The sequence below is a fragment of the Zea mays genome, chromosome 8 (genome assembly GCF_902167145.1).
Source record: "Zea mays cultivar B73 chromosome 8, Zm-B73-REFERENCE-NAM-5.0, whole genome shotgun sequence".
Lineage (NCBI taxonomy): Eukaryota > Viridiplantae > Streptophyta > Magnoliopsida > Poales > Poaceae > Zea > Zea mays.
In genome coordinates, this window is record NC_050103.1 from 6,159,934 (window position 1) to 6,174,890 (window position 14,957).

General features: G+C 58.8%; 1 protein-coding gene across 1 annotated transcript; it reads left to right on the forward strand.

Annotated features, from left to right (window-relative positions):
• Positions 1 to 11,334: 11,334 nt before the first annotated feature.
• Positions 11,335 to 14,253, forward strand: LOC103634700 (receptor-like protein kinase ANXUR1). Its single transcript, XM_008657293.2, has one exon. It carries the CDS (start codon positions 11,460 to 11,462, stop codon positions 14,109 to 14,111), a length of 2,652 nt encoding a protein of 883 aa, XP_008655515.1. The 5' UTR covers positions 11,335 to 11,459; the 3' UTR covers positions 14,112 to 14,253.
• Positions 14,254 to 14,957: the final 704 nt, after the last annotated feature.

Consider the following 14,957-nt stretch of genomic DNA (forward strand, 5'->3'; position numbering starts at 1 on the left):
TCCCCTTGGGGAGATCATCCAGTGCCGCGGGGCCTCGGGTAGGGTAGCAAAGTGGGCGGTGGAGCTTATGGGCGAAACGCTATCATTCGCTCCTCGGAAGGCCATAAAATCCCAGGTCTTGGCAGACTTCCTGGCTGAGTGGACTGACACACAGTTACCGACAACTCCAATCCAGCCCGAGCTCTGGACCATGTACTTCGATGGGTCACTCATGAAAACAGGACCGGGCGCTGGCCTGCTCTTCGTTTCACCCCTCGGAAAGCATCTTCGCTACGTCATTCGCCTCCATTTTCCGGCATCAAACAACATGGCCGAGTACGAGGCACTGGTTAACGGGCTACGCATCGCCATCAAGCTAGGGGTCCGACGCCTCGACGCTCGAGGCGACTCACAGCTTGTCATCGACCAAGTCATGAAGAACTCCCACTGCCGTGACTGGAGGATGGAAGCCTACTGCGACGAAGTCCCGCGCCTGGAAGACAAGTTCTATGGGCTAGAGCTCAACCACATCGCCCGACGGTACAATGAGACTGCAGACGAGCTGGCGAAAATAGCCTCGGGGTGAACGACGGTTCCCCCGGATGTCTTCTCTAGAGACCTACATCAACCATTCGTCAAGATCGACGACGCGCCCGAGCCTGGGGAAGCCTCGGCCCAGCCCGAGGTACCCTCGACCGAGCCTGAGGTACCCTCGGCCGAACCTGAGGCACCCTCAGCCATCGAGGAAGAGGCCTTGCCCGTCGAGGAGGAACAGAATGGGGTCACGCCAGATCTGAACTGGCAGACCTCGTACCTGGAATATCTCCTCCGAGGAGAGCTTCCCATCGACAAGACCAAAGCTCGGCGGCTGGCTCAGCGCACCAAGTCATTTGTCTTGCTAGGTGATGAAAAAGGGCTCTATCACCGCAGCCCCTCGGGCATCCTCCAACGATGCATATCTATCGCCCAAAGACAAGAGCTGTTGCAAGAAATACACTCGGGGGCTTGCGGCCACCATGCAGCACCTCAAGCCCTCGTGGGGAATGCCTTCCGACAAAGTTTCTACCGGCCAACCGCGGTGGCCGACGCCACTAGGATTGTGCGCTCCTGCCGGGGGTGTCAATTCTAAGCAAAGCAGACGCATCTGCCCGCTCAGGCCTTGCAGACGATACCCATCACCTGGCCATTTGCTGTGTGGGGTCTAGACCTCGTCGGTCCCTTGCAGAAGGCACCCGGGGGCTTCACGCACCTGATGGTCGCTATCGACAAATTCTCCACGTGGATCGAGGTCCGACCCCTAAACAGCAACAGGTCCGAGCAGGCAGTGGCGTTCTTCACCAACATCATCCATCGCTTCGGGGTCCCAAACTCAATCATCACTGACAATGGCATGCAGTTCACCGGAAAAAAGTTCCTGGACTTCTGCGACGACCACCACATCCGTGTGGACTGGGCCGCCGTAGCTCATCCCATGATGAATGGGCAGGTGGAGCGTGCCAACGGTATGATTTTGCAGGGGCACAAACCAAGGATCTACAATGACCTCAACAAGTTTGGCAAGCGGTGGATGAAAGAGCTACCCTCGGTAGTCTGGGGTCTGAGGACGACACCGAGCCGCGCCACGGGTTTTACGCCATTCTTTCTAGTCTATGGGGCCGAGGCCGTCCTCCCCACGGACTTAGAATATGGCTCCCCGAGGACCAAGGCGTACAACGACCGAAGCAACCAGACCAGCCGAGAAGACTCGCTGGACCAACTCGAGGAGGCTCGAGACGTCGCCTTGCCACATTCGGCATGGTACCAGCAGTCGCTGCGGCGCTACCACGCCCGAAGCGTTCGGTCCCGAGGCTTCCAAGTGGGAGACTTGGTGCTTCGCCTGCGACAGGATGCCCGAGGGCGCCACAAGCTCACTCCACCCTGGGAAGGGCCCTTCATCATCGCCAAGATCTTGAAGCCCAGAACATACAAGCTGGCCAACGACCAAGGCGAGGTCTACAACAACGCTTGGAACATCCAACAACTACGTCGCTTCTACCCTTAAGATGTTTTAAGTCGTTCTTGTACCTCATTTACATACACAAATAGAGTCTAACCGTCAAGGAAGGGTCAGCCTTGCCTCGGCAAAGCCCGACCCTCCCTCGGGGGCTAGAAGGGGGAACCCCCTCTGCGTCAAAATTTTCCTCGGAAAAGTTTTCCACCAAAACGACTTTCGTGTTTCCCGACTATATCGGTAACAGAACCCCGCAAAACGAATAAGAGCTCATGTAAGCGGTAAGGCCGACCGAGCCGAGGGACTCCTACGCCTTCGGGATATGGATACCTCACTCGTCACCTTCCGCGAAAAATAACTCTTACTCGGATAAGCAATTCTGCTACTGACGAACGAGTCCGGATACTCGAAACAAGAGGAAAAGAAATGCAGCTTTATAACACGACGACAAAGTGTTTAGGCCTCGGCGACCACGAAAGACACATGCATGTTCCAAACAAACTGCTCCGGTAGAATCAGGCATCGCCCGGGGGAGGAGCGGCACCCTCGGCTTCGTCTCCACCCTCAGCGTCATCTCCACCCTCGGCGAGATCCGCCTCGGCCTTGGACGATGACGCAAGCGGAAGGATCTCCACCTCGAAGGAGGACGCCAGCACCGCGCTTGGGCCCGCGACGGCCGCGTCAAGCCTCTGAACTTCGGCCAGGGCAGCTTCATCTTCGTCGGGTAGATAGTACCCCTCGCTGACCCGCTCCAGATCCACATCGTAGTGGGAAGCGAGCACGGCGAAGGCCCGCCTAACGTCGTGATGCAGCGCCTCGCGGAGTCTGCTGCACACATGGCCACCCAAGGCCTGCAGGCGACTCTGGGGGAGCTTCCCGAGGGGACGTCGTCAAGACCATAGACCTGGCAGAAGGCCGAGATAGCTTCAGACATGGCCACGCGGTCGGCCTCCTTCCGCTCAGCCGCCCGGGCAAGTGCCTTGGCAGACTCGTTGAGGGCTGACTCGAACTCTGCAAACAGCCAAACAGAATTCTTCAGACACGAGTTGAAGAATGAAGATCGAAGTCACAAAGCGGCCAAAACATACCTTCAGCCCGAGCACGCTGCTCCGAGGCTGCGGCTTGGGCGAACTGGGCAGACCCAACGGCCGCGGCCAGGTCCTTCGCAAGGGCTCTGGCCCAAGCGACACCTCGGCTAGCTGGCCCCCAAGGGCCTCAGCCAGGCTTCGGCCTCGGCGGCCTGGTTCCGAGATTGGTCCCGCTCGCCGATGACCTAGCCAAGCTCCAGCTGCCACTACTACGCCTCTGCGCGTGCCGCCGCCGCCTCCACCCCCAGCTCATCATAGAGCAACCGAAGGTCCGCCGCCTCGGTGCTTCGTTGGGCGAGGCGTTTGGTAGCCTCGGTAAGCGCGGCCCTCAGGAACCGCAACGAACCCCAGACATTGGCCTCACAGCGGATGAACGACGACTTGGCGGTGCTCAGATCTATCAGATCCTGAGGAAGGGAAGCAGGGCGTCACAAAGAATGCCCTGGCCATGCGAAAGGTATGCCTGAAATCCTTACCTGGAGGATCCTGGGAACGTCCCTGGAAAAGATCTCCATGGTCGATCGAAGCGACCCCATCGCTGCCTCGGCATACTCACGGAGCTCATCCCAAGACTGCTCCTCCCGCTCATCGTCAAGGACGAAGAGGGGTTTCGGGGCGCCGCGGGTCCAGAACCGGAGCGCCTGCGTGCGCCGCTCATTGGGATCGTGCCGCGCGGGGATGAGGTCGCCGCTCCCCAAGACGGGTCGCGGTTTCCCCCCCCCCCCCCTCCTCCAAGGCGTCGGGACCCCTGCAGTCGACGCATCGGGTACCCCCTCGGCTAAGGAGGCGGGCTCCCGATCAGCGACCTCAAGCAGCGGCACCTCAACCATCTCAGCATCAGCGGCGATGGGTGGCTCCACGGGTAGAACGGCAACAGCCTCGGCAGAAGCTGGTGCCGGCGCCGACAACACGTCAGGTGAGCTCAAGGCCGCAGCCGCGGCCGCGTCAGCAGTCTCCCCTGGCACGACGGCCGCCTCGACGGAGGGGTCAGCCTGGGGAGCTCGCCCCATGGCAACTCGTGCCGCCTGGGCCCCCGCTTGGGGGCATCTTGTGCAGAAGCTGGACGAACGGTGTGGCGCAGTGCGGCACTAGCTGCAAAAGCCGGCGCCGTCTTAAGGGCCTTCCTGGGAGCCAGACCGGCCGAACCGTGCCTCCGTTTGCTGGGAGAAAAAGGTAAAGCAGGATCAGGACACACGAGGAAGGAGCTAGGACATAGGTATCCTCATATACTTACCCGCTCCGGACCAAGGCCAATCGTGCCTGCGGGGAGGCCCCTCGGGCCTCGGTCCCCGCAGGCGCCGCCAAGGTTCGCCCCGCTGCCGGCTTCAGCGCCGTTCCCACTTTGGGCGCCCGGGGCGCCGAAGGGACGGCCTGCCCACGCGACGTCACGACGACCCGAGGATCAACCTCCTGTACGCCCGGCACGGGTGACTGCTCGCGGGGGACAGGCGAGACGGCCTGACTCCCCGGGGTCACCTCAACTACCTCGGCCAAGGGGTCAAGTACCCCCTCAGCCTACCCTGCTCTTTGGACCGGGACCCTGATGTCCCAGCCCCGGATACCGACGGCACCAGCCCACTCGGGGGCTGGTTCGACGACCCCTGGCCCAGCCTCAGATCCGAGCTGAGGCCAAGGCGGGCCGCCATGTCGTCGTCTTCATCATCATCGCCGTCATCGTCGTCATCGTCGTCGTCAGGCGTCTCCGGCGACGGCTCCCTTGGGAGCCCGTCCCTCTCCTGCCTCCAACGGCGCCTCTCCAAGGCGTCCCGAGCCCGCATCCGCTCGCGAGCCCGAGCCTTTTTCACGTCCTTCTTCTCTTTCTTCTTCTCCGCAGCGACCCTTCGCGCGGCTCGGTCCACCGTGTCCTCCGGGACCGGTGGCAGGGAAGGCTTGTAACACCCCAACTCCTCGAGACGAGCGGAAATCCTGACTAAGAGAATCAAAGGCAACCTGACACAAGATAGGAGAAGGAGCGGACACTCACCAAGGACACGCACCCATGCTCGGGACGCATCAAGGGCTAGGTAAGGGCGCCGGCGTCCAGCCTCCCCACCGTGCCCGCTACCCGCCTGCGAAGGTCGTCGGCAGAGAGGGGGACCGAGGACATCTGTGAACCCTCCAAGTCAACTCCCGGCATCATCTCCGAAAGCGGCAACCGCCGCTCTACCAAGGGAAGCACCCTCCGGCGATGAATGGCGGCAACCACCCCTGCGGCGGTGAGCCCCCCATCTCGTAACTCCTGCAAGGCCTCCAGAAGGGGCTGGAGTTTCTCCTGTTTCTCGCGCGCGACCCCATAGCGCCAATTGCTGCCGAGAGCAGTCACCACTCATTGAGAAAACGACGGGAGCCTTCCATCGTCATTCCGGAGGTAAAACCACTAGCGCTGCCACCCCTTGTTCGAAGACACAAGGATGGCGGGGATGTACTGCTGCGCGCGTGCCTGCCTCAACTGGATGGTGCAGCCGCCGGCCCGCACCGCCATATGAACCTTCTTCTCCCCCGTCATCAAGGCAAAAAGCTCCGCGGAGAAGAGATGGGTCCACAGATCCCAGTGGGGGTCAATCCCCAAAAAGCCTTCACAAACCGCCGCGAAGATGGCCGCTTGCGCAATGGAGTTGGGGTTGAGGTTGTGCAGCTCCACCCCGTAGTAATGCAGGAGCACCCGCATGAAACGACTTGCTGGCACTCCGAACCCCCGCTCATGGAAGGAGACGAAGCTCAGCACATACCCCGGCGGTGGGGTTGGGTCAGCCCCGCTCGGAGGGACCATCCACTCCGGCTGCGGGTCACCAGAGAGGGGATGGAGCAAACCGTCGGCGACAATGGCCTCCAGGTCGTCCACCGTGATGATGGAAAAAGGCCACGGGTCGCGCGGCGGAACGATGGACACCCGGTCGGCCATCGCCAAACGAAGGGGGTGGTGGCAGAGCGGACAAGGTACGCGGTTTTCTTTCTCTGGCTATTCCCTTAGGTTGCGAAAACCAAAGCAAGAGGCGAGCAGCAGAGTAAAGAACCGCAACCGGTCTCTTTTTCGGGTATATAAAGGCCCGGGCAAGACCCGTTCAACACTTTGCCAGAACCCGCCGGGAAGTTCAAACTCAAAGACGAAACGCCCGTTCCTCGAACGACTCGCGCATGCACAACGGCTGCCCCGCGAACCACCCGTCCCATCGCATTAACTCCCTGACGGAGCAAGCAACACCTCTGGCAGGCGAGGCGGGCGTCGCTTCGCCTTCGCCATAATGACCGCGTCAAAAAAGGTGCGCCACCTTATTTAAATTTATATCCTTCCCCTCCTCCTCCTCTCTCTCTCTCTTGCCACAGGGACCGGGAAAGGGGACGTTGTGGAAAGGATCCTTTTCGATGGAGGAAGCGGGCCTCGAGCCCTCCTACTAATCAGGGGTTCGAAGGCTGGCCCCTCGGAAGGGTTTCGACAGCCACCCTAGAGCACTCGGACTTCAAGTCCATTAGTGATCAGGGGTTCGAAGGCTGGCCCCTCAGAAGGGTTCGACAGCCGCCCCAGAGCGCCCAGGCTCCATGCCCACTACTGATCAGGGGTTCGTAGGCTGGCCCCTCGGAAGGGTTCGACAGTCACCCCAAAGCACGCATAGTGAGGGATGACTCTCGGTACGTTCGATACATAGCCGAGGCTCGGGCTATGCTCCCAAGGTACCCTAGGACATTTCCAAGACCGGCGGGAATGATTTGTAACGGAATCCCACTGGAGGGAGGCATCGAGCCCTCGGACCCTGTCGAAGGGGTCTGGGTCCGGCGAATCACCCACAGGTACTTTTGGAGCGCGCCTCTGGGCCACCAGCCGACCCCTAACGAACGGGGCACGGGCGTCCACTCGGATCACCCGTTAGCAGCTCACTGGAAACACCATGTTCGACGCCCTCCGAGGGCAACATGGCGCTTTCCCCCCTCCTCCTTGCGGAAAGGCGACGCAGGGGCGTATAATAAAAGTCGGGAAAGTCCTTGATCGTCCTCTCGCTCCGTGCAGAGGCTCGGGGGCTGCTCTCGCACCCGGCTACGGCCAAAACTATTGACAGCGTCAACAAATCAGCTTGATAACTTGGAACCCGACCACGCACCCGGGCTACTGCCGGGCCGCATGAGGGAACGATCAGACCGGCCGAGGCACCACGAAAAGCATTCAGACCTCAGAGGAGTCAAACCACTCCTCCGAGGCCTCGGGGGCTACACCCGGCAGGTGCGCTCGCGCGCACCCACCAGAACAAGGCAAAAACCGAGAAAGGTCGGTCCCCTCAACGAAAATGTGGCAAAAGCCTCCAAGCGAGTACCATCACTCCCTTCGAGGCTCAGGGGCTATTGTCGGGTACCATAATTAGGGGTACCCCCAACGCTCCTAATCATGGCTGGTAAACACCCTCAGACCAACTGATGGGTGCGGTTCAAGCCAAGACTTCATCTACCCGAAGGACGCGATCTCACCTGAGCCCAGCCTCGGGTTGGAACAGTAGTCCCAGACAAGTTCATGCCTCGCCCGAGGGCCTCCTCAGGTAGCGGGCGCCCTCTCGGCTCTCCCGAGGCCCGGCTCAGGCAGGCTTCGTTGTGAAGCAACCTTGGCCATACCGCCTCACTAACCGACCGCTTCACAGGCGCATTAAATGCAGGGGATGCCTGACGCCGTATCCTGACACACGCGCCTCAGACGGGCAGGCCGAAGTGACCGCAGTCACTTCGCCCCTCTTCTTTACTGTTCGACATGACAGGAAAACAGCGCCGCTCGCTCCGCTCCGACTGCCGTGTCAGCCACCCCGGCAACGACTGACAACAAGTCACGATCAATCACCGAGTTCAGCCTCGGGCGCAATAGGAAGCTCCGCCTCGCCCGACCTCATGCTCCGACCTCAGGAAGAGGTTTCCGCCTCGCCCGACCTCATGCTTCGGCCTCAGGAGGAGGTTTCCGCCTCGCCCGACCTCAGGCTCCGGCTTCGGGAGGAGGTCTCCGCCTCGCCCGACCCTCGGACTCGGCCTCGACCCCGGTCTCGGGAGGAATCGCGTCCTCGCCCGACCCCGGCCTCGGCCTCAAGAGAAGTCTCCGTCTCGACCGACCCTGGGCTCGGACTGACCGCGCTAATAGGGGATGCATCATTTCCCTATTCCTACCCTGCTCAGGCTACAAGGAACAAGACCAGCGTCCCATCTGGCTTACCCCAGTGACGGGTAATGATGGTGCCCCGCGTGCGCCATGACGCCGGTGGCTCTTAGCCCCTTACGACAGCAAGGAGACATCAGCGGGATCCTCGCCGCGCTGCCAGCTGTGCTCCTACAGGACTCAGGCACTCCTCCGGTGGCCACGCCATCACATGTACAGGGCCCAAGCTCTCCCCCAACGGCCACGTTGGCATGTACACAGGGCTTAGGCACTCCACTGCCGGACACGTTAGCGCATAGCTGCGCCCCCCGTTGTATGCCTGGACTCTCTCCTTGCCTCTATAAAAGGGAGGTCCAGGGCCACCCTGAGGGGGGTTCGCGCGAGGGAGGCGGCGGACGAGCTCTGTGTCCCTCTCTCTCTCACGCGTTGTAACCCCTACTACAAGCGGCACCCCTGGTGCAGGATAATACAAGGCTTGTCCCACCTCTTGTGTTCCATCCCACGCCAACCCATCTGGGCAAGGACACGCAGCAACAATTTACTCGTCGGTCTAGGGACCCCCCGGGGTCGAAACGCCGACAAGGGTTTTGTCATCTTTTCCCTCCATTGTCTTGCTGAATAAGTCTTGAGGATTTTGCGCAACTCTTGTTGGCTTCTTCATCACATGTGCGTGTTACCAAACTGAAGCTTATAGCTTCGTCTTCATGATCGTGATTATTGCATGTCATCCAGAACGAAGTTGTCCTTCGGTATTCACCATGTTACACTTTAAACAGATTCAACAACAATTACCAAGTTAATATTTTGAGGACCTTTAGCTAAATAGGGCCCCCAACAGCAGTCCCTCGCGGAATAGTTCATTTTTCATAACGAGCACAGACCGCAGAAATGATATAGGCCTCACGCCGAAGGTCCAAAAAATATTTTCCCTGAGCACGTTATTAAAAATGAAATAGAATAAGTTACAATAGTCCATAAGGCGGCGGGCGAGAGCGGTGTGTCTTCTCGGCTCTCACGTCGGCTAACCTATATAAAATGACCGACTCCATGCGGTTACCACAACATTTACTGCTCGCACCAATCTGCTGCCACCAGATTGTCTGCCTTTGAAGTTTTTTCGCTTCTTGAGCTCCTTTTTCGAACTTTGGATTGATCGTTGTATTTCTAGGATCCATTCAACGACAAAGATGACAACTCCAACTTCGTTTGAAGCCGCCCAGAGGAATGAATATGCCCCAAATACGATACCAATTTTCGAAGCTATGAGGGCAACCACTAAGGCTGAGGTTGCCGAAGAAGACGACGTTTTGGAGGAAAATGTCCCGGAAGTTGAGGAAGATGATAGCGACCTTTGGCCAACAAAGTTGAGCGGTATTGAGTTTGAGGAGTCTACTATGAAGCCCCAATGATTTTGACGTCATAAAGAAACTCGACTATGTTGATGAGAAGGATGGGTTGGTAGTGAGACCACCCTGCAGCCGAATGATGACGAGATTGTGGATGTTTAAGATGATTGTCGAAGTCCTAAAAATATGAAATTTTTATGCATCAATTGACTCCAAATGCTATATGTAGTTAGACTCAGTGTGTGTGTATATGGACAGTGTGCAACCAAAGTGTCAATGCTAGTGCCAAAGGCTTCTGTAGGATTCATGAACTGCACTATCAGATGAAGGCTAGGCGTTCTGATGACTTGCATAACAACTTTGCATACCGGAAAAACATGTGATCTCTTGTGATTGCATATTGGACTAAGTGGCTAGCTAAGTGGATCAGAGAATGGTTTTACATGAAGGCTGACTCAAAGAATAGGAAAGAATTTGAAGGAATTGTTGTGGGCCTACTCATATTGAGCTTTAGCTACAAAAAACCTTTGAGCAATATGGCACTGGGCTCAGTTTCTTAGGTCGCTCATGCGACCTTCAACATAGTGGTCGACCATATCGGCACTCACGACTTCGTGCAAGAATTCCTTGCCAACCAAACATTCCCCACGCTATTTGGTTGGGGAATATCGAAGCCTAAGAAGAAAGATGAAGAGACAAAGAGTGGTGTGCTGAAGGTTTTTCCATATTGCTTCAAAAAGCACCCTGTATTCAAATGCCCATGTGCTGATTGGTTAACTTATATTGAGTTAGTATGCGATGAGATTCTTGGGAATTATACAATAAAAGAAGACCGACTGATGATGGCTGCCTTCAGTAATCGAGCAAAATCAAGGCTGAATAGAGTTACAGATGCTTTAGGATTTGAATATCTAGATTATCCAAAGATAGCAGAGAAGGCTGATGTCAGGGTAAAAAGAAAAAGAACTATTAGCCTCGTGAAGAGAGAAGCAATTAGATCAGTTAAGGCGAAGAAATAAAAATTGCTAAAAATCGAAGGTGGCCCAAGTGCCGAAGGTAGCGGGGGACAATGGTGAGGGGTCTTCTCATTCTGAATCAAAAACCCCACCCTAAGAAAGAAAAGGAATAGATGTTAGCACAACCAAAGGGAGACCTTAAAAATAGCAAAGAAGGACATGGAGTGTGTCAGCCATGTCACTTGGGGTAACACAAATTTTGGAGGTAATGACCTAACCCTTACCCTTTAACACTTTGAGTCCATTTAGGATCAGACCTGATCGTAGGCCGTGTAAAGTACTGTTTTGTATCGTAGATTACACTGTTTGAAGAGTAAAGTTTGAAATAGGGAGTGAGATATGGAGAGAAATAGAGATAGCCTGAATTACGCCGACAGACAATCTATAAGTGTGTTTGGTTTGAGGAATAAGTTGGTTCATCTTCTTCTCACTCCACTTTTTTATTTGATTTGTGGGATAGAATGAGTTGATTTATCACTATCTCATTCTTATAAGCTAATAATTAATATATATATGAGGAATATGTTGAATCTACCAAAATTTATGAGATAAACTCATGTGAAACATAAGATGACTCTATAAACCAAACACACCCTATATGCGCTTTGAATGGGAGAGCCATGCAGCCGCCCAAACGCACGCTGTGTGGGTGGACATGTTTGTAGGGTTTCTCAGCTGCATGCCCCTGCTGCCTTGGTTCCCGGAGTACGCTCCGAGGCCTGCCGTACACGCGTGCCTTTTCCACCCCGTTCTCCCGCGGTCAAACATCCTCACTCTCACCTCCCCAGATCTCTCTCTCTCTTCCCCTTTCACGAATCGCTATGTCCTAGTCTTCATCCTCACTCATGCCGTCATGCGTCCTCTCTTCCGTCTCCGTTGGCCGCCGGGCTGCCTAGATCCCTCCCAATCCCTCGGCGCATGGCTGGCAGAGCTTGGCACCCGTTGCTGGTGCTGCTACTCGTCGCCGGCGTTGCTGCCTTCGCAGAGTCCAAGGTGTACGCTCCGGCGGACAGGGTGTTGCTCAACTGTGGGTCGACGACGGACGGCCTGGACTCGGACGGGCGGAGGTGGGCGGCCGACACGAACGACAACACGTGGCTGACTGACTCTGGCAAGTCGTCCGTGATGATGGCGGCAGACAGGGCGGACAATGGGCTGCCGTCCCCCATCCCGTACATGACGGCGCGGGTGTTCACCGTGGAGGCCGTGTACAACTTCACCGTGAACCCGCGGGACCGGCACTGGGTGCGCCTCCACTTCTACCCGTCCTCCTACAACGGGCTCGCCGCCGACAGCTTCCACTTCTCCGTGTCCACGTCCACCGGCATCACGCTGCTCCGCAACTTCAGCGTCTACACCTACGCAAAGGCGCTGACCCAGGCGTTCATCATCCGGGAGTTCTCCCTCCCGCCGACGCCCGCGGGGTTCCTCGCCCTCACCTTCACACCGACGCCGATGGGCAACGAGAGCTACGCCTACGTCAACGGCATCGAGGTGATCTCCATGCCCGACATCTTCGTCGACCCGGCGATCATGGTCGGCTTCGCGGACCAGACCGTGGACATCGCCAGCTCCACGCTCCAGACCATGTACCGGCTCAACGTCGGCGGCTCGTACATCCCGCCGTCCAACGACTCCGGCCTCACCAGGCACTGGTACGACGACACGCCGTACGTGTACGGCGCGACGCAGGGCGTCACCTACAGGGCCGGCCCGCATTTCCAGATCAAGTACCCCAGCGAGACCGCCGAGTACGCGGCGCCGCCGGAGGTGTACCTGGACACCCGCTCCATGGGCTCCGACCCGCGCCTGAACCAGAACTACAACCTCACCTGGACCATGGCGGTGGACGGCAACTTCACCTACGTCGCGCGCCTCCACTTCTGCGAGCTGCTGCTCATCCGGGCCAACCAGCGGGCGTTCGACATCTACGTCAACAACAAGACGGCGCAGGCCGACGCCGACGTGATCGGGATGACGTCGGAGAAGGGCGTGCCCATGTACAAGGACTACGCGGTGTACATGGCCGAAGAGCCCGATGGGCAGGCCATGTGGGTGGCGCTGCACCCGTCCGTGGCGCTCCGGCCGCAATTCTACGACGCCATCCTCAACGGCCTCGAGATCTTCAAGCTCAATGACACCGCCGGCAACCTCGCCGCGCCAGGCCCCGAGCCGTCCAGGTTGCTCGCGAAGGCGGAGCTGGGCGCTGGAGAGCAGAACGCGCCCGAGAGTCAGCCGCATCCCCACATGGCGAGGGTGATGGGAGGCACGGCAAGCGGCGCGGCCGTGCTCGGGATCGTCGCTGCGATCTGCGTCGTGTGGTACCATGAGAAGAAGAGCAGGGAGACGGCCAGCAACTGTGGGTCGCACAACTCCGGGTGGCTGCCGCTGTTCCACTCGAACACCAGCGGCAAGTCGTCGGGCCATATCCCGGCGAACCTCGCGGGCATGTGCCGCCACTTCTCGTTCGCCGAGATCAAGGTGGCCACCAGGAACTTCAGCGAGTCGCTGGTGATCGGCGTGGGAGGGTTCGGCAAAGTGTACCGGGGCGTCGTTGATGGCGACACCAAGGTGGCCATCAAGCGGTCGAACCCGTCGTCGGAGCAAGGCGTGCAGGAGTTCCAGACGGAGGTGGAGATGCTGTCCAAGCTGCGGCACCGGCACCTCGTCTCCCTCATCGGCTTCTGCGAGGATGCCGGCGAGATGATCCTCGTGTACGACTACATGGAGCACGGCACGCTGCGGGAGCACCTCTACATGGGCGGCAAGGCGCCGCTGTCGTGGCGGCACCGCCTCGACATCTGCATCGGCGCCGCGCGGGGCTTACACTACCTCCACACCGGCGCCAAGTACACCATCATCCACCGCGACGTCAAGACCACCAACATCCTCGTCGACGGGGACTGGGTCGCCAAGGTCTCCGACTTCGGCCTCTCCAAGTCCGGCCCGACGACGGTGAACCAGACACACGTGAGCACCATGGTCAAGGGCAGCTTCGGGTACCTCGACCCGGAGTACTTCCGGCGGCAGCAGCTCACGGACAAATCCGACGTGTACTCCTTCGGCGTCGTTCTCTTCGAGGTGCTCCTGGCGCGGCCAGCTCTCGACCCGGCGCTGCCACGGGAGAAGGTCAGCCTCGCGGACTACGCGCTCAGCTGCCAGCGGAACGGCACCCTGCTGGACGTCCTCGACCCAACGATCAAGGACCAGATCGCGCCGGAGTGTTTCAAGAAGGTCGCGGACACGGCCGAGAAGTGCCTCGCGGAGCAGAGCATCGACCGGCCGCCCATGGGGGACGTCCTGTGGAACCTCGAGTTCGCGCTGCAGCTCCAGGACACCTTCGAAGGAGGCAGTTGCGGGCGGCGGACCGTGGGTGACGACGACGGCAGCGGCACGGGGCGCCCGGCGCTCGAGCCGAGTGACAGCAACGGGAGCACCGCAAGTTTCACGACGCTGAGGACGTTGTCCACGTCACGGGCGCGCGAGACGTGCGTGATCATGGAGGAGACCGACGACGAGGTGGCTAACAGCGCGGCTTTCTCGCAGCTCGTGCGCCCAAGTGGCCGGTAACACGCCGCGCCGGCGGCGGTTAGTGGTAGAGTAGAGATGTTATGCATGCGCGCTCAAGCTTGATTAGAAAATTCACATCTGCTCCGTATCGGTTACGCTAATTTAGTGAATGTTTTTGTTAATATACAGTAGAATTTATGTAGCCAAGAACTTGATAAGGCCCTATTCGGCAGCCCGGTTTCAGTTCCAGGCCACGTTTTAGTTGATCCGGGTCTTTCACTTGTTCCGGGTCTTTCACTTGATCAGCCCAGGTTTCAGCTGGAATAATTCTTTGTTGCTCCGTTCGGCAGCTTGGGATCAGCGCTAAACTGACATACTATGATTTGCCGAATTATTCCTGACATATAGCTAAACTGACATATTAGCTAAACTGGGATCGACACCGCGCCGGCCGCCGCGTGCACGGCCCTGGCCCCGCACCGCGCGCGCACCGCCTCCGCCTCGGCCGCCAGCCGCTCCGTCACCGCGGGCTCGGCCAGGTACGACACCACGCCGCCGTGCTGCACGTAGCCCGGCACCACCTTCATGAACTCCTTGCGCCGGTACCCCATGCCCATCACCAGGGACAGGAACCGGGCTACGCCCGCCGGGGCCGCCCCCCCCCCCCCCCCCCCCCCCGAACAGCCCCGCCGTGATGCGCCCCGCCGGCTCGCCACCGATCGACACGTCCAGGAAGGCCTTCGCGGTGACGGGCAGCTTGGCGAGGCACGACACCACCACGACAGCGGCCTCGGCTTCGGCTTCCCTCGCCTTGGACGGCGCCGGCGAGACGGCCAGGAGAGCCGACGCGACCGCGATGGCGATTGACGCGCCAGCGGCAGTGCGACGACCGAGCTTAGGCGGCGG